This window comes from Scomber scombrus, chromosome 11 (assembly GCF_963691925.1).
Source record: "Scomber scombrus chromosome 11, fScoSco1.1, whole genome shotgun sequence".
In the NCBI taxonomy this organism is placed as follows: domain Eukaryota; kingdom Metazoa; phylum Chordata; class Actinopteri; order Scombriformes; family Scombridae; genus Scomber; species Scomber scombrus.
In genome coordinates, this window is record NC_084980.1 from 9,678,915 (window position 1) to 9,696,635 (window position 17,721).

A 17,721-nucleotide genomic window follows, 5' to 3' on the forward strand; every position below is an offset into this window, starting at 1 on the left:
GTGTTAGCTGGCACTTAGTTGGCTAAAGCATCCTTATTTGACTGAAAAAAATAATAATAAAGCGCTCATTATATAAACTGTGACTGAACCCCGCTACTTTAAATTAGAAATAAAATAAATATTTAATACCTTTGAGTTTTTGCCGTCTGTCAGTGTTCATCTCTGACGTAAGAGGTTACGCTAACCGTTACATCTTCGATAAAAAAAAGTGCTCCTTTCTCCATGGTAACCCTATATTTGTGAAACTTGAAGGATTTATACGCGTTTCAAGACATTTCAACCCAAACTATGAACTTTTCTAGTGATTTTTGTACTTGAATCTAACCAAAATCTTACCACCTTGTCCCACCACAGGTCTTAACAGTAGTGTGTAACAGGTTAACTGTATATATAACTGCAAATCCATGGTTACCTTCCAGACTAACATACAGAGTTATGGTTTACAATCTCAACATATTACTGACGAAATAAGTGTAAGACTTATATGTGTAAATATGTACACTTACACCCAATATACATGAATCCCTGAATTAATTAAACAATGTCAGTCGATTTAAGTCTCAAATGTGCTACTTTATTAGGTACAGTTGGCTACAACTAATATAGCTACCAAGTTACATCATCAGCCCTGCAGTAAATCTTACATTCATTAAGTTTATGTTGTGTTTTTGTTGAAACTGGAAGTGTTGACTCCAGGCTGCAGGTTGTGGTGTTTTTGTTACTGTCTAATATTTATTTAAAGGAGGGGTAGACAGTAGTAATAACAACATTTTTTTAGTATCAAAAAGCACAACCTAGTTTTAGCTAATTGTACCCAATAAAGTGGCAACTGAGTCCCACTCAAGTCTACAGAGTAGCACTGAAATACACCACAACCTCCCTAACATTACAATTAATGATGAGTCCACAGCACGTTTGTTTACACCTTTAAAATCACAGTATTGATTTTAAAACAACCCAACAGCCATTGGCAGAGTACATGTAACACCTCTAAAGCAAATTTATTAGAACAGGGATGTTTGCAGAGAACATTTTACCGTCATGTGGCTCAAACAGTCCTACAAGAAAGCTGCTCCAGCCGTCTGTATCAGTGCATCGCCAGCAAGTCTTTGCAGAGCACAGCATGTAAAGCTTTAAATTCACTCCGTCATTATACGGTACGACCCCGCCCGCCCACCCACCCCGAACCAATGTGAAATATACCCGCTTCATTAAAATAAAATGCTCACTGGAAAATGCTGACACAGGTGGCTGAAAGCACCAATAGTTTACATTACATTCTGTAGCTCATGATTGTTCCACGATGACAGCAGACATTTCTTTCAGACAAATTATGCATTGGTGCTGCTGCACTGACAAAATAAAATAAAATAAAATAAAAAACCCAGCAATTATGGTTTACAGAAGGGAAAGGGAATGGATGGGAGGGTCTTCAGAGGATTGGTGCTGATAAAACCAAGTGCTTTGAGATCTGAAAGACATTACAGATACTCTTAAGAGCAAGATATGTCAACGGTCTATTCTCACCTAGATTTCAACAATCACTTCTCAAAAGACAGTATCAACTACTTCAGGCGAGAAATGCAGGTCTACCGTCTGAGACTGGCGAGGAATACTTAAATTCTAAGTAATTAGCTGTCAAAAAACAAACAAAATAACATTCAACCCACACACTTCGCTGCACTCATACTCTCACGAACACGCATACTTAACAAAAAATACAATATTTGCTTAGTGGTCCTGAAGTTACAAGTAGTATAGTCTGTATGACCTATGAGGACCAGCCTAAAGATATACATTGGGCCCTGGGACACCCTGAAAACACAGGAAGCACATCTGGATCAGGGGGATACAAAGCATTACTAACCACTGGTCCACCAAAAAAAAGGCAAGCTATCAAAAAAGGAAAAAAAAAAAGAGAGGCATTTTACTTTCACTGCACGACAAGCAGAAAAATACCAAGCTTTTAGTAGGAAGTCACTTCGCCTGGTTACCCGTCCTGACTTTGTGCCTCGCAAAAGGGATGGGTAGTCAGGATCAGAGTAATTACACTTTAAATGCATGTTAAGCCATACTTCAGATAACTATTACAAGTTTCCTATGTAGTGTAGTGCTACCACATCAGTGTGTATTACTGGGAGGGGGAGGGGGTGGGCACTCCAGTAGAAAGTCTTTTCTAATATGACCTCATAATACTGAGCTAAAGTCATGAGGAAAGAGCACAAAAGCTTCAGGGGAAGAGATACAACACACTTCAACCTAATCGCAGAAATGCATAAATTCTAGCAGCACAAAAAACAAAAAACAAAAACAATGAAGTATGCATAATCTCTGAAAAAAAGAAGAAAGTATGAAAACATCCCTGCTTTCATGTTCCTAAATACAAAACTTCAGTGTAACAAGAGGTCCTTTTTTCGCCTTTTTTTTTGTCTTTTGTTCTCCTTTAAAACAGGTAAAATTTTAGTCCTCTGGTGGTGTGAGTGGTATGGGATGACAGTCTTTTTTTTGTCATTAAAATCTTTTTTTTTTTTTCTCTGTTTTCTTATATACTTGAAGATGTGGTAAGCATGCAAGCCTCGTAGAGGGGGGGGCCCCGGAAGGGCTGATGGGTGGGCTGGTGGTGGAAAAGGAGCCTTTAGGCCAGAGCTGGGAAGGCCTCAGGATCATCCACATTGGGGACTGACACTCCACTAGCCTGGTGGGAGAAACACAAAAGAAGGAGGACACGGTTAAGAGTGCCTAAAGAGGAGAAATGGGATTTTTTTTTTAGTAAATCCACCACATGTTAGACACCATTGTCACTTTTGGGGACATTACATTTTCCTGGAAACTTACTCTAACCTTAACCAATGACCCAAAAATCAGCTTTTTTACCCTATTTGGGACATGGATTTCAACAAGCCATTCCTAATACTGGTCTGCGGTCTTAAATGTGTCCCCAAATGTAGCCTATGACAGACCACACACACACACACACGCACTCCCTGCATTGGTACTGGTGCGCCTATTTATAAATTTTCATTCAATTAAAATGAAAAATCCTAAAAAAAATACCCATTCCTATTTTCTAATATTTCACAGATAAAACTTCTAAGCACCATCACTACAGAGAGCCTCCTGTCTGATATGAGGCCACAGTGTGTGTGTTTTGGATGGCGGAGCATGTGGTCATTAGTCTGTTGAAACAGCGTCTGTGTTCAGCAGCACGTTTTCTAAGTTGGTGCTTTTAGGCTTAGGCCTTGTTCACACTCAGTGAACTCAATCTTTTGTGAGCACAATAAAACCTTTGTTGCTGGCAGTGACAACAGCTTTTATTGTTACCTTTTCGGAACGTCCTCCCCCGCGTGCTGGCCTGCTGCCTCCCCCGCCGCCGCGGCCTCCCCTGCCTCCGCGAGCGCCCCCACGCCCGCGGCCGGGGCGGCCCAGGTCTCCGAAGTTGATCTCCAGCTGAGATGTTATGTCGTTGGCTGGTTTGCGGAAATGGTGGTCACTGGACTCGTCAGCGGGGCCCTGCTGAGAGGAGGAGATGATGATGATGATGATGATGATGATGATGATGATGATGACGTATGCTATAGTTTGACTGCTCTCTGTATTTTTTTTTTTTTAAGACTAATGAAGTCATTCTTTATTTCCTCCAGAACCACCCACATTCAACATACATTTTATTCTCTGTATTTTAAGGAGCATTACACCGATCACCATTTTATAGAGGTAAGTCAATACAGATTGTTAAAAGTGAATGTTTTCATGGAGTGTGTGAACTGCAGGTACCTTGTACAAAGCTGGTGGTTCTACTTCCGTCTCTGGGGCGTCAATCAAAGCACCGACAGGCCTCTGAAACACACGGATGAGAAGGTCACATTAGCTGCAGAGAAAGACAAAGTGGCCTCCAAAGCAACCTACAGGCAAGCGTGTGTGCCCAGCACCGAGTGCACATGATGATTTTCTATTACGCTACATTAAATAAGATGAGAAACAAACAGAGGAAGGTCAGTTTTTAAAATGTTTTTTTAAAAATAGCAATAGCACAATAACTTAAAGTCTATATCAGCAAAAAAAAGCAAACGTTTAATGGTTCAATGTTCTCAGATGTGAGAATTTGCCACTTTTCTTGGTCTTACACGTTATACTAGGTCACACAGAAAAACAGGCCCAGGTGATGTACATTACAGTACATTTAATATTTCTGGGTTTTACACCGATTCATCAATAATGAAAATAATTGTTCGAACACACATGGTATCAGTCCATATGTTTGCATGTTTCCTGACTACATGCTTCCTGTTTTCTTGTTTTTTCACTTTGTGCTAGAAAATTCAAACTCGCATTTAACCTCTAAATCATTAATATGCTTCAAATTTTAAAAAAGCTACACAGTGAAAGTGTGGGGTTCATTATATTTGTCTGGTTAAAATGATTTTTTGAAACAGTTGTAAATACATAACAGTGACGTGTATGTGATGGAGCTGAAAATGAGGCTGCGCAGAGCCGCCTTAGCATCAGTTAAACATGTCTGTTCTGAGGGTTCAGCAGAACCAGACAACGATCGGTCCTCCCATACTTACATCTTCACTCTTGGACTTGTGCAGCACGTATCCTTTCTTCCACTGGCTGTCGGTTCCTTCGTTGGGCTTACGGATGTTGAACTCCACCTTGGTGCGTTCCTTGTCCTGCATGGCCTTCCACTCGTCCAGGGTCATCTCTTTGGGGCCTTCGTTTTTCACTTCTTCCACCTCGTTCTCCCTGGAAAACCAGCATACGACAATGTAGGAACTTAAACCTGAAAACCGACAATCCTCTTAGCTCTATACAGTTGACGATGTTTATCCCGTTTGTGCTAAAGCTTTTCTAACCACTGACGCCAAATCAGGGTCGGCTACATTAGGAGTTAAAAGAAAGATCAAGTTATTTGAATGATAAACTAAAGTCACCATCTATTCAACACAGAAAACACTTGCACAACTTCTAGCTTCATTAGAAGTCTTTAGTTACATCAGACGACATGTGTTGGACATGTCCAACAATAAATTAACAATAACAAAGCCTTCAATAGTAAATAACCAATAACATTATCAAATCAATATAAAACATGTTAATCCACAACAGACAGTCAGTCTGACTGGTTTCATATTAAATAATCTGTTTCAGCAGCTTATTGCAACAGACGCACAAACACTGTCTCTCTAACTGTATCAGCCCATTTACTGTCACTGCTAAATGCATTTACACTCAAAGCAGAGGAGTGTTATACAATATAGTACACAGTTCATCACTTTTGTATTGATTGTGTTGGAAGCGTGTTGCTTTCTGCTGTCTGACATTAACCGAGCAGCTGCTTCTGGTAAAAAAGGCTAGTTTAGTGTTAGCATGCCTCTCAGATAGCTAATGTGAACATCTGCAAAGCTACTCCGCGAATTTCCAAAACTTTACGCTTCAGATTTCATCAACAACAACAAAGTGAGCAAATCTTATTATACATCCATGGAGCAGATGGAGGCACGCTACCAGTTTGGATGCGTTTGGTTTAACAACTGGTGTGGCCCTTAAGGGTGGTCACCAATCACACTTTATTTATTAAAGAGTAAGAAGCTCCATGTAATGGTACAACAGTATACTAGATACTTGAGAAAATCTACATAACATTTTCTGACACTGCACATCCCTCGTCTTTTGCATTATTAGTTAATGTTTCTAATCGGTTAAATTATTAACAGCAATTTAACTGACAATCCATGAATCATTGACATCCTTATTTGTGATGGAAATACTAAAGCAGAAATGCTTGTTTATGAGCTAGAACAACTTGTTACTATCTGGATGTTTTTTCCACTTGTCGTGTGTGTGAGGATATGTTGGCCTCTTAGAAGTCCTGCATCAGTGACTGCAGAGTCAATGAACATGAGTGTGAAAGACGAGAAGTGGCCTCTGGTGTCTGTATACAGACTGAATCAAGGTGGAATCGATCCTCAAGTGTCTTACACAAATATTTGCGCCAGTGTTTGTACATTATAACCACAAGAAAACATCACGGTGAGCTGCTAACAACAGTTTACTGGAACTTTTAAAAAAAAGGTGAAATCTCTTTATGGCTCATCCAAACATCACCTGAAACTTGAATTTGTGATGGGAAATGAATACTCACTTGTTCTCAGAACCGGCAGGTGCGTTTTCCTCTCCCTCTGGGGTCGTCTCAGGAGCTGGAGTCTGTTCAGCCTCACTGGAAACACACACACATAACAGGCATGTCAACCCATTTTTTACTTTTTGTGAACTGTGCACTTTTGATATAAAGCTGTCATTAATTTGGTGATTTAACATAGAAAAACCCAGGAAGATAAGATAACCAGATCTGTATTTTTTTCTCGCTGCATCAGTGTATCATCATTAAAACTGGCGCACTTGTTTTAATACAAAAAGAGAGAGTCCAAGTATATACACACACACACACATACACAGCAAGAAAAGTGTGTAGACGTATCAGATGTGCATTATTATCTGGCAGACAGTATGGCTCAGATAAACATGCCACGTGTCTGTTCTTGAACACTCACCTCACTTCATCCTTCACGTTGCCCCAGTTGTGTGATCCGCTACCGCTGCGCTTCTCCTCACTTTTCTGATTGCTGGAACAAACAAAGAACAACACACACACACTGATGAATGAAGTCTGAAAATAGTTACTGCCTACCACTAAGAGGCATTCTCTACCACCAATAACCCTTGACATGAAGTCTGTAGTCAAAAATAGATTAGAGCACATAACGTTGGAGGAAAAAAAACAAAAACAAGAATCTGCTGATCGTAATCTGAGAATTGAGAAACATTTTTTCTTGTGATGTTATTTGGGCTAAATGTGTTTCTGGGAATATGTGCCGTTATTCAATGTGGCGTAAAAAAGAAAAGTGAAATAAATCTTGTGTAAGTGAAACAAAAGGAAGAGAGGAAAATACTGCATGTTCAAATAAATAAGCAGAAGTCTTTCCACCAGTGTTTAAGAACTGCGCCAAACACATTTGCTGTTTACAGTGTCACCTGATCCTGGAAACTTGGAGAAATTACATACCGCCGGGAAGTATTTTTCAATACTAAATAACAAAAGACTGAATAAGTAAATCATTTCTATTTATGGATTCACTGGTCTGTCGAGGTCCAAGTTCAGGACTGACTCACGATTTGTCATTGCCGCTGTGTCTGTCAAAGTCACGTTTCCCACGGGAGTCAAAGCCTTCTCCTCGGCCCATACCCCGACCTCTTCCACCACGCACACCCCGGCCGCCACCACGCCCTCTTGGGGGCCTGTCTCCAGAAGGCCTGATGGACACAAACACATGAACTCATTACAAAATAATAATAATAAAAAAAAGCATAACCACAATCTTATCAGAAGACTGATCAGCTCTAATCATCTATCCAAGCTCACGTGACAAGTGTATATGCTCTTAATATCAGAGGTTATAAACATAGATGTAAAAAAGAGCTTCAAAATCTACAGCTGGCTGAAATATGATGAGGTTAAGTGGGCTACGATTACATCAATAGCTGCAAACACTTCATCTACACACACACACACACACACACACACACACACGCTGATCTTGTGAACGCACCAGACTGCCTTAGGCTTGATGTTAAATATGCTCTCCATTACTCATCACAGCCACTCACTTCTCTACAGAGAACTCTCCACCTCCCTCAGGCTTGTCCTCAGCGGGCTTCTCAAAGCGGCGCTCTCGAGGAGGTCTCCGGTCCGGCCTCTTGTCTCCGGGTCGCCCCTCACCCTGCCCACCCTGATGCTGGGAACCAGGCTGACCCTGCTGGTCTGGCCGCCGGCCCACCCTCCTGATGCCTGTCAATGAAAACAGCACGTTCATAAATGGGTCAGCTCTGTTTAATGTTTTAACTGCTTGCTTTTTTTATGTGTCTGTTTACACATCAACACTTCACTTTTTTTTTTTTTTTTTTTTTTAACAACATGCACGTGCAGTAAACATGTCAGCTGTCGTGTGAGGTGTTTATTTACGCTCGTGATGCCGTGTGTCACCTCTCCTGTCTGCAGCTCTGACAGCACAAAGCACTTTCACTTACTGCAATTATTAACACTAATGGCTAACCGCGGGCCTCTCTTTCATTAACTCAGCTCTGTTGTTATTACATTCGTTTAGGATGAGTTAACTTGGGGGGGGAAGACACCTTCCACTCAGAGGAGACTCCATAAATACAAACAATGAGCCGTCTGTCTAGTTTTACCAGTGCGCAGGTGAATATGTTGCGCATTTGCTGCTGCTGGCGGAGCTGCGCAGCCAGTGCACGAAGCATCAGCCTGCAGCCAGTAACAACACTGATGCTGCTGCTGCTGGGAACCATTTCTGCGACACAAGCTCACCAGTTTGCAGTTTGCAGTCGCAGTTATCCTCTGACAGGGGACAGCTTTTCTTCACTAACCTCAGCCTGAGAGGAATGCTGTTTCTGTCCTCTAATAATAATAATAATAACAGCAGGACAGGGTCCATGTTGACCTCAGACCCAGCAGCAGCTAGCAGGAGCTGTGCACATGACAGTTGACAGAAAAACACCACAAAAAAAAAAAAAGAAACATGCAGGGCACATGAAGGAGAGAGAGGAGGATGCAAATGTTTACCTTCTTTCTTCAGGGGGACCGGAGCCTGACTCTCCTCCTTCTTGTCGAGCAGCGGGTTCTTCCTGTCCTTCTGTGACTCCTTCTTCGGCTGCTTGGCTGCTTGAGCGGCGGTCTTGGTGGCCCCGGCGGCGGCGGCCCCCTCCTTCTTCTTGTTTTCTGCAGCTTTCAGGATCTCAAACGGGTCGGACTCATCGTCTAATAACTGGTCGAACCGGTTGGTCACGACGCAGCCGAAGCCTTCTTGCAGGTGTCCGGGCATGATGGCGCCCCTTCAGCGGGATTCACCTCCGATTCTACGAGGCTTGATGCGAACAATTCGCGGGATGCTGCCACAAGATGGCTGGGAGAGCTGCCCCTTCTCTTCCGGTGCGAGCACCATCCGGGACACCGTGCAGCGCGCACCAATCTGAACACGCGCCCGCCTGCAATGTTTTTATTTACATTATGTAAGGATGTGCTCTCATGTCCTCTTACAATAATCCGGGTTGTCATATCTGAGAGGACGTCACATGCAAAGGGAAGCTATCAATGGGCTGTTAATGTGGCTCCTATTAGAAAAACTGCTTCTTCTCCATCATGCTGCAACAAAACCCACCATTGAAGGACAATAACATGAAAAATATGCATGCATGTCATTATATAAACATCCCATGTTGTGTTGATACGAGTGCTTGACAAAATGAAAAAAATCTATATAATTTATGAGGTAGATACAATTACTGTTGTTAAAACTCACTGTCACTCTGTAAATGCAGCTGCTGATGCAAAGATTAAGTGGGATTTGTCAGTTTATAAAAAGCAGCAAATGGTGTGGTTTATGGCCAGCGGGGGCATGCTGAGTAACAGCTGGTGGAAACATATCTGACAAGTCGGCCCTCTGCAGAGTCAGCTCCTCAGCACACTGAGAGCTGTCACACAGACACTTCTGTATGGAAGCTGAGGCTTGTCTTTGATTTAAGAACAAGTGATCCATGTATCATTTTCAGCTTAGTGCTTTTGGAGGAGATCACTGCAATGCAATCACATAGTAAAGTGTAATACAAGCGTCTATTAAAGCGAGCCAAGCTTGGACATTTGCCCGAATAAGAGTTTGATTTCTCTGCTTTATATTTGTGCATTGTATCTGAACAATAATTTAGATGCTTAGATATCTGCTGAGTCCTGTTATGTTTCTCATTAAACATACAATATATTTTTTTAAACATACGTCACCCTGTATGCTAAGATCCTCAATTTGGACACGGAAAAACTCCACAAAAGACCTTTAACAGGAAGAAAAAAATGGGAAAAACCTCAGGACAGATCCCTCTACCAGGATGGACAGACATGCAGCAGGTGCCATATGTACAGTAGAAGTTTCAGTAGTAGAAATACAGGATCAACGAAAAATAATTGAATGTATAGCACAAAAAATGAAGTAAATATTAAGTGTAATAAATCAAAGAGTTTTAGTCTGTAAAAGTCTTTAAAGTGAAGACCATGGAACAGACTCTCCAAGAGTCTCCTCTTGAAGAGGAAGATAGGAAAGGTGGTGTTAAGTTCATGTAGTGGAAAAGAGCTATAAAAAAACAACAACCCTCCTTTGTACCATGGAAATCTGTAAAGAGGAAAAACTACATGCACACAAGAGGCAAAACTTAACTCATGACACCCAGTGCAGCAGTGAGGCTCATTGACAACAACAGAGGTCTACAGCACAGATGAATAAGAATAATATAAGGCTTTGAATATCACACAAAGAAATGTATCAAAAAGATGGACTTTGGCACTAAAAAGACATTCACTCATTTGACTAATTTGGACTGAAGCCTTATTAGCTTCAAACAAACTTTTAAATACATTTTTGCACAAAATTAGGATTGTGGATCATTTACACTGAAAGCACATTAGGATGGGATCTGTTAAAGGGAAACTTTGGACACTATTTGCCCATCATTTTGTGTCTAAGTGACTGATGGAGACAACACTTTTTGTCTTTCGCTCGAAAACATTCGCTTGAGCTGGTCTGTAATTATGTCTAACCGAGTCTCACTCAAGGAGAAGTCTCAATCTGAACTCTTGCAACAGTTGAGTTGTTGAAATCATCTCATATTTATCCATGGCAGGGTTTGAGAGAGGAATGCCGACTGCAGTGCTCTCACTCAGTGCTGGACAAATTTCAAAAATTGTGGTGCTCATTAGTCACATAAACAGAAAAAAATGGGAAATTAGGGTCCAGCTTGAAAGATGCCAAAGTCTCCCTTTAACACTGAGAATACAGAGAAAAACCTCAAAGAGAGGTGGCAAAAAGGCAAATAACTTGCAAATTAGTCTGGCAGCTGTTGCATGCTTGTCAAATTTGGCAAGCAAAACACTTGCTGTGCTGCAGCAGTGTTTCATATGAGCATATCAGTAAGATAAAGCTTGTGAATAAACAGATTGTGAAAGAAGGAAGTACTATTTTGAACATCACCGATCTAAAGCTAAAGTTATTACAGCCCTCAACAGATGTTTCATGTATTTTAACTGGCAGGATAACTGTGCACCATAATGCATGATTTGTGGTGAAAGGAGCCTCAGATGACAGCTGGAGGTCAGTGGGTGGCTGCAGGACACCAGACCATAAACAAACAGCTACTTAAAGGTTGTAAGATAAGAAGCCTGCTGCGGAAGAAACATGATATATTGCTATCAGGTGAAGACAAGGCTGACAGCGGTATTTAGATTACAGCAAGAAAGCAGCAACAGAAGAGACTGCTGCTACTTAGCTCACATGCATTTGATGATCCCAACATTATGGCTTGTAAAAATGTCAAAAATGAAGTTGTGATTCAATAATAATCATAATTCTATTTATTATTACTATGCTACAGATGTATACAGTATGCATAAGTTTTGATGTCTGCATATGTTTATAATCAGTTGGTGGGGAAACGTGGGGAAATAATATTTCATAAATGTAGTAATTTGTTTTACATTCACCCAATTAATTAGGTAGCCTATTTCTCATTGAGTAATTTGTCACATGTTGATGAGCTAGCCAATCAGTGACCCTGCTGTTGGTGATCATGTCTCCCAGAAAAATGTGAGAGTGATTCAATGTTTACCTTTTATTTATTCCACATAAATAACTGAAATATATTTGTGATTATCTTACTTCAATTCAAAATTCAATATTTGTACATATAGCCACATTGCATGAATATGTAATGTAATTCTACCCACAGGGGGCACTAAATAGAAAATATAACATCATATTTCTAGTCTCGTTGTCTATAATGAAATAAGACTTGGTACAAAGGTTGTCCATAAGAATATACATGACATATGGAAGCATGGCACCAGTATCCCCACCTTGTGGCCATTAATAAAACACCACCATACTACTTAGAAAACGCCATAGTATCTCTTAAATGTAATATTCCATAGTAAATTCAGCAATGTTGTACAGATAGGAATGCCCAAAAAGTGTGTGTTGATAAAATTTCAACATTTAAAAAAATGCTGCTGGAGATCAGCTTGCAGCAGCAGGTCTCTACAGTAGTAGAGCACATGTCTGCCTGAGTGGTGGAGTATGATTTTTCACCCATCTTCATCCAGTAAAACAATAGTTGAGCTCCTTTTTGCCTTGATTGGTGGCATGTCTGCCATGATAATGATTTGGTGTCATCTGACCACAACCTCAAACAAAATAAGCTACAATTGAACAATCTGCATGTGATGTGAGTAGTTAGAAAAGAGCTGCTTTTTCTGAAAGATCACACACACACCCACACAGGTGTTTTCAATTATTCAGGCTAATTAGACATTTTGAAGTTTGAAAGTTGGCTGAGTTATGCTGAGGTCACCAAAATGTATTTAAAAGAGATAAGAACTATGCTGCTTTCAAATAACTGGTAATATTACATTTTTGACTTGAGGTGTAGGTGGTACTGTATGTTTAGAGCTCAAAATCAAAGTCTCATTGTTCCCTTTTCATGAAAAAGGTTAATAATATGTTTTCTGTACATCAATGTCATGCTAGGAACAAAGAAAGCATTTATTAAAAGAAACTGCAACAGTTCAACTTACATATTCAAATCATTGGCTGTTTTCACAGCAGAAATTTGACTTGTCATGGTAGGAAAAGGAGAAGTGTAACGATGTCTTTCTATTCAAGCTTCACAATAAGTCATGATAATGTGACAGTGATAGAGCATACATAATACAGGAGTCTGAAACCAAGGACACTAAATGGAATTCAGTCACTATGAATTGTATTATTTATCTGTGCTTTCCCTACTGTCAGAAATGTCCTCCATGAAACAAAGGCCCATTGGTCATTGAAAGCAGAAGCCCACTTGAGAGCACCAATTAACTGACTAAAACATGTTTGCAGAAGTTTGTAGGTACTTCAACACAAAGAGTAAAGGCAATGTAGAAGTTATTTTGAAGTTGTTTGAATGTTGCAGCTTATGTGTGAAGGTTGATATTCAGCATGTCTTACAGCTGTTAAAAAGATAATTTGAGAATAGTGTCTCATCAATAAATGACTGAGATTCACAAATATAAGAATCATATAAAAAGATCAATAGCAGCACAATTATAATCAATTTACATATAAATACATCTTTGAAATTAGACATGAAAGTATAAGAACAAACCTCGTCCCTTTTCTATTATCACAAAAATGGTTTCTTGTAGTGTTTCTCTGTAAATTGATGCTGATTTTAATATTATTGTGGTAACCAAGTAGCTTTGGGAACAGACTTGGCTGTGCTCCTGCAGCTAACAAAATGACTGATGACATGAAACAGATCAAAGCCGTGGTAGAAGTATGGTTGTGCAAACCCATATTTCAACAGCATTACTTGCAAGCATGAAATAACAAAGAGCACTGTTGATGTTTCTTATCACAAAGTGCACACTGTCCATTTCCAAATAGTAAACTCTCTACTCTACCATTCAGTTACTGTCCATGAGTTTCCTTATCAGCGTTTCTTTCAGTCAGTTTCCTTCTGACCCCTTTTTCAAGTTCAAGAAGTTTCTCATAAAGCACCTCTGACATGCCATCGTCAACGTCCATCTGAAACAGGAATATAAACAGAAAATAATCTTTAGTAACAGATCACACACATTTCTCTATTTTTTCCTGCTTGGCACTCTTATGTTTTGCTGCAATGTACTCTAGTTACTCACCTGTCGAGGCTGAGTATAGTTTGTCCCAAGTCCTGATGTTAAACTGTGATACTTTGCCCTCGGATCCAGAGATTCTGGCTTTTGAAGGAACAGCCAGTGCTGTGAGAGGCCAGAGCAGGAATTCATGTTTATAACTCATTCACTGTAGAAAATATAAATCCTTAAATACTGTTTTCTTTTAATATCAGCACAGTTTGACGCCACATACCAAAGCCTCTGCTCCGTTGTGTGGTGTGAGTGTGAATGTGTTGGTAAAGATTCGGATCTGTTCAACACAAGAAAAAAAAACAACACACGAGACTGTTAGTAGCTCCAGGCAAACGAAACGAGGAATATGTGCATTTCACATAGATAAATAGATCGGACACAAAGAAAGTAAAAATTAACTTACCAGAAACATGATGGGCATGATGAGAGTCCAGAAAAAGGAGGGGAGGATACCGTAGGTTAGATTGGTCATCACCAGCCCGGGACATACAACAGAGGAGAAAAGCCCCTGACAAAAAGAGAAGAGGAAGATGTATACAAAAGTTAGTTAACTGAACTCATTGGGTGTGCAACTTGATATGTTCATGTTGTGTTTACAGCTTGTTTTTCGTTGCCCCAGAGGAAAATGTAGAAAATATTAGAGAGCATGACTCATATCATATTTGCCATATTTCCACTCCCTGTTAACTGGTTTGGACTAACTCTTTATAGGACAATCTGTGCAATTAGAGGTGGATAGGTCAAGAGTTCACACTGTTTCCTGTTTTTTTATCTAAATGTCCATGATCATGTGAGATTGTTCAAGGAGCTGGAATCTTTCAATGTGGCTAGACATCAATTTGATGTTTGCAGTGACAGTCATTACTGTACCAATACAAACCTGGCTGTTCTTGTGTCTGTTGAGCGCCAGACTGAGCAGGTCTGAAGCGTACTTGGAGGAGCTGTAAGGTTCTGTGCCGTGTGTGTGCTGGATGTCGTCCATGCTAAAGGCAGAGCGGCGGGCGTTACTCGAGGAGGTCCACACTATTCTTGACGTGTGACTTGGCTGACACAGAAGAGGCTCCAGCTCCTTAATCTAGACCACAGAGACAAAAACATCAGGCCCACAGACAGAGTAAACTACATCAGGTGAAGTAGAGGAGTGCCAGATACTAGAGCAATTAAATACAACATCACAGCTGTGAGTATTTCATCTACTCTGTGGCATGTAGATGCCCATCCAATAAAAGAAAAGACATCATACGTCTTAATAGCTTCCTTATTATATTCTACATACAATGCACTGATACAAGTGTTTTACAATAATGAATGGATTGAAGTGTGAGTTTTGAATCTATTTGATAAAGCATCTTGATTTTCCAGTTAAATAATTCACTTCATTAATCAAATAAGATATCATTTTTGGTTATTAACAGTTAATCAATTGAACTTCCATCAATTTCCATTTACTGCTTATAACAATTTATTGTGTCTATGTATTTATACTGTGTCAGCCAACTTCTCCATTTCTGAAAAATCTGTCTATATTCAATATGCACAAACTATATGCATCGGCATACCATACAATATACAATATGTTGCTACAACATATAAGGACTATATTATGTCAGATTATGGCCTTTGTTAACATCCTTTAGATTTAAATTCATGTAGGTGAGCGGTCTGGTGTACCAGTAGAAAATGACCAAAGAGGTTGGTGGCAAAAACCTCCTGCAGGCCATCTGAGTTGAGGCGGTCCTGTTGAGTTAAGAGACCCTCTGCTGTTGCAAACATGTTGATGACATTCCTGCAGAGAAGGTAAAAAAGGTAAAGCATTACATAACAGCATGGATAATCATTAACAAGTTGTACTGATATGCCACCACAGCTTTATGGCAATATGAAATAAATCAAATCAAAACAAATGAAGTGATGAGCAGAGTTTTACCTGGAAAACAGGCCTTTGAATAAGGCTTTGATATCCACTTGTGGATTAGGCATAATTCCCGCATTAAGATACAGAAAGTCTATTCTGCTGTACCTGTACAAAAAAAACATAAGTGTACATATATATTCATAGTTGACATTTTAGTTGCTGAAACCACAGAGTGAAGAAAACAAGGAGCTTTAAAAGCTGTATATCTTACCTGGACTGGACTTCCTGCGCAGCAGTGAGCACTGACTGCACAGAGCCCACATCAAGGTGCACTACGTCCACACGGGCATCAGGGTGAGAGGTCAGAAGGGTGGAGCGGGCAGCATGGGCCCGCTGCATGTTTCTGCAGGCCAGACAAAGCCGGAGATGGCTGTCCACAGTAAGCAGCCTGTCACACAAGGCCAGGCCAATGCCGCTGCAGACAGAGACAGATGACCATCACACATTTCTCAGACGAAACCAATGATCATAAAACAGATTGAGTAAATCCACTGCTAATCACAGAGGACTATGTTGGAGTAACAGCATTGTAAAATAGATAATATATTTTAAAATAGTTTGCTCTTGTAAATTATATTTCTTTTGATCCATAAAGCTCAGATAAGTGTGTGGACGCAGCATGGTGCACATGGGTATGTCCTGTTATCAAATACTTTTGAAAGAGGTATTTATGAGTTTCCTTTGAGCCCTAAGCTACATTTACTTGTCAGTAAGTTTTTTTCCTATAATATTCAGGAAACATACTGACTTTGATAAGATGACTTTCATTCACATCTTTCTTGAAAAGTAATCCCACAGAGGATTCCCTGACACAATAACTATTTGTTTCAAAGTGAAAAGCACTAGCACACAGGAACATTTCCACATTTAATGTTATGCTCCTTCACTTTCTGGTCAACATTTAATTGGGACGATCACTCTCATGTCTGTGAGGTACACTAAGTAGCTGGAGCCTGGAAGTGATTAGCATAGCTTAGAAATGACTGAAATGAATGGGAAAAAGCTGGTCTGGCTCTCTTCAAAGTAAAAAAGATACTCCCTCCATCACCTCTAAAGCTAACCGATGAACACATTTATTTAACTCATACGTAAACATTATTTTTAGGTAGGTATGTTTTCTTAATGTGGATATGTCAGTTGTTTGTATATGTATAAAACTCTTTCTGTAAGCTGTAAACATATCCTCCTGCCCAATATGCAACATCATGCCATAACCTGATAGACAGTGAATGATTTGGACACACACAGCACACAAATACGTGCATAAGATATATACTGTAAATATAAGTACCAGTCTTTAAGTAGTGCTAATGTTTCTATTTATATATTTTTTGTGCTGTCCAAATATTTGTTGCTTTGTCAACATTGTTCTTGAAACTCTCATGCCTGTAAAGTCAATTGAATTAGACTGAATTGAATAGTTCAAAGAAGTACACTGTGCTGAGATAAATGTTACTTTATATACTTTGACGCAGACACAAAAACGTTTAAATGAATTAAAAAAAAAAATCAATCACGGTCAGTTTATCACAGATTTATAAGCAGGAGCTCTTAAAGCCTGCTCTCCTTCTGTAGCTACATTTCAGTGTTTATAGCCGAGCTGGAGGCGCTTCTTCGTACTATGTAACAAAGTGAATGTCTAATTATCTTTATTTATTAATCTTACCTGTTGGCGCCGGTCACAATGACAATTCTCTCCATGTCGGAATGTTCACAGCAGCTCTGTGTGAGAAGAAACTGGTTTAGAGAGCCGACTGACCGGCGACAGACAGCCCTATGGTCCGATCCCGGTAGAGACACAGCAGCCTATACACAACCAGGTACGTGGTGCGATTGGATGTCAGCAAACAGCCGGCCAATCAGCTTCAACTACGGAGACGAAAGAGGCCCAAAAGAGCACAGCGCTTGAAAATGTCGCTGCAATCATTTCCCCAGCTTGCGTCTACAAGGCAACAAAGTCCAATGAAAAACGACAAACAATAGTGCTTATTCATATTTATTTATTTACAAGAATCTTTGG

General features: G+C 40.0%; 2 protein-coding genes across 5 annotated transcripts; both read right to left on the minus strand.

Moving 5' to 3' along the window:
• Positions 1-967: 967 nt before the first annotated feature.
• On the minus strand, positions 968-9,020 carry serbp1b (SERPINE1 mRNA binding protein 1b). Of its 4 annotated transcripts, none has more exons than XM_062428823.1 (9): positions 8,642-9,020; positions 7,669-7,849; positions 7,174-7,314; positions 6,555-6,626; positions 6,146-6,220; positions 4,569-4,746; positions 3,775-3,837; positions 3,322-3,510; positions 968-2,695 (listed from the first exon to the last, which is right to left on the minus strand). In XM_062428823.1, the coding sequence occupies exons 1-9, from the start codon at positions 8,898-8,900 to the stop codon at positions 2,636-2,638; spliced, it is 1,218 nt and encodes a 405-aa protein (XP_062284807.1). In that variant the 5' UTR covers positions 8,901-9,020; the 3' UTR covers positions 968-2,635. The 4 variants fall into 4 exon arrangements, with proteins under 4 accessions (XP_062284807.1, XP_062284806.1, XP_062284805.1 ...); XM_062428822.1 differs by having other exon boundaries at positions 3,322-3,513; XM_062428821.1 differs by having other exon boundaries at positions 4,569-4,753; positions 6,144-6,220.
• A 3,615-nt stretch (positions 9,021-12,635) lies between these two features.
• Positions 12,636-17,470, minus strand: LOC133990491 (3-keto-steroid reductase/17-beta-hydroxysteroid dehydrogenase 7-like). The gene is made up of 9 exons (XM_062428824.1): positions 17,368-17,470; positions 15,913-16,116; positions 15,714-15,806; positions 15,458-15,572; positions 14,667-14,861; positions 14,190-14,294; positions 14,007-14,063; positions 13,799-13,897; positions 12,636-13,685 (listed from the first exon to the last, which is right to left on the minus strand). Exons 1-9 carry the CDS (start codon positions 17,400-17,402, stop codon positions 13,569-13,571), a joined length of 1,020 nt encoding a protein of 339 aa, XP_062284808.1. The 5' UTR covers positions 17,403-17,470; the 3' UTR covers positions 12,636-13,568.
• Between the last annotated feature and the right edge of the window lie 251 nt (positions 17,471-17,721).

Bases quoted from the DNA above. Each gene is read 5' to 3' on its own strand.
- serbp1b (XM_062428820.1), bottom strand. From the start codon at position 8,900: ATGCCCGGACACCTGCAAGAAGGCTTCGGCTGCGTCGTGACCAACCGG. The intron at 4,754-6,143 runs GAGTATTCATTT...TCGTATGCTGGT, and splicing joins TGCCGGTTCTGAGAACAAGT to TTTCCAGGGAGAACGAGGTG. The intron at 3,514-3,774 runs GTACCTGCAGTT...TCCTCCTCTCAG, and splicing joins AACCACCAGCTTTGTACAAG to CAGGGCCCCGCTGACGAGTC.
- LOC133990491 (XM_062428824.1), bottom strand. From the start codon at position 17,402: ATGGAGAGAATTGTCATTGTGACCGGCGCCAACAG. The intron at 14,295-14,666 runs GTTTGTATTGGT...TCTTTTTGTCAG, and splicing joins ACAGACACAAGAACAGCCAG to GGGCTTTTCTCCTCTGTTGT. The intron at 13,898-14,006 runs GTATGTGGCGTC...GGCCTCTCACAG, and splicing joins ACAACGGAGCAGAGGCTTTG to CACTGGCTGTTCCTTCAAAA.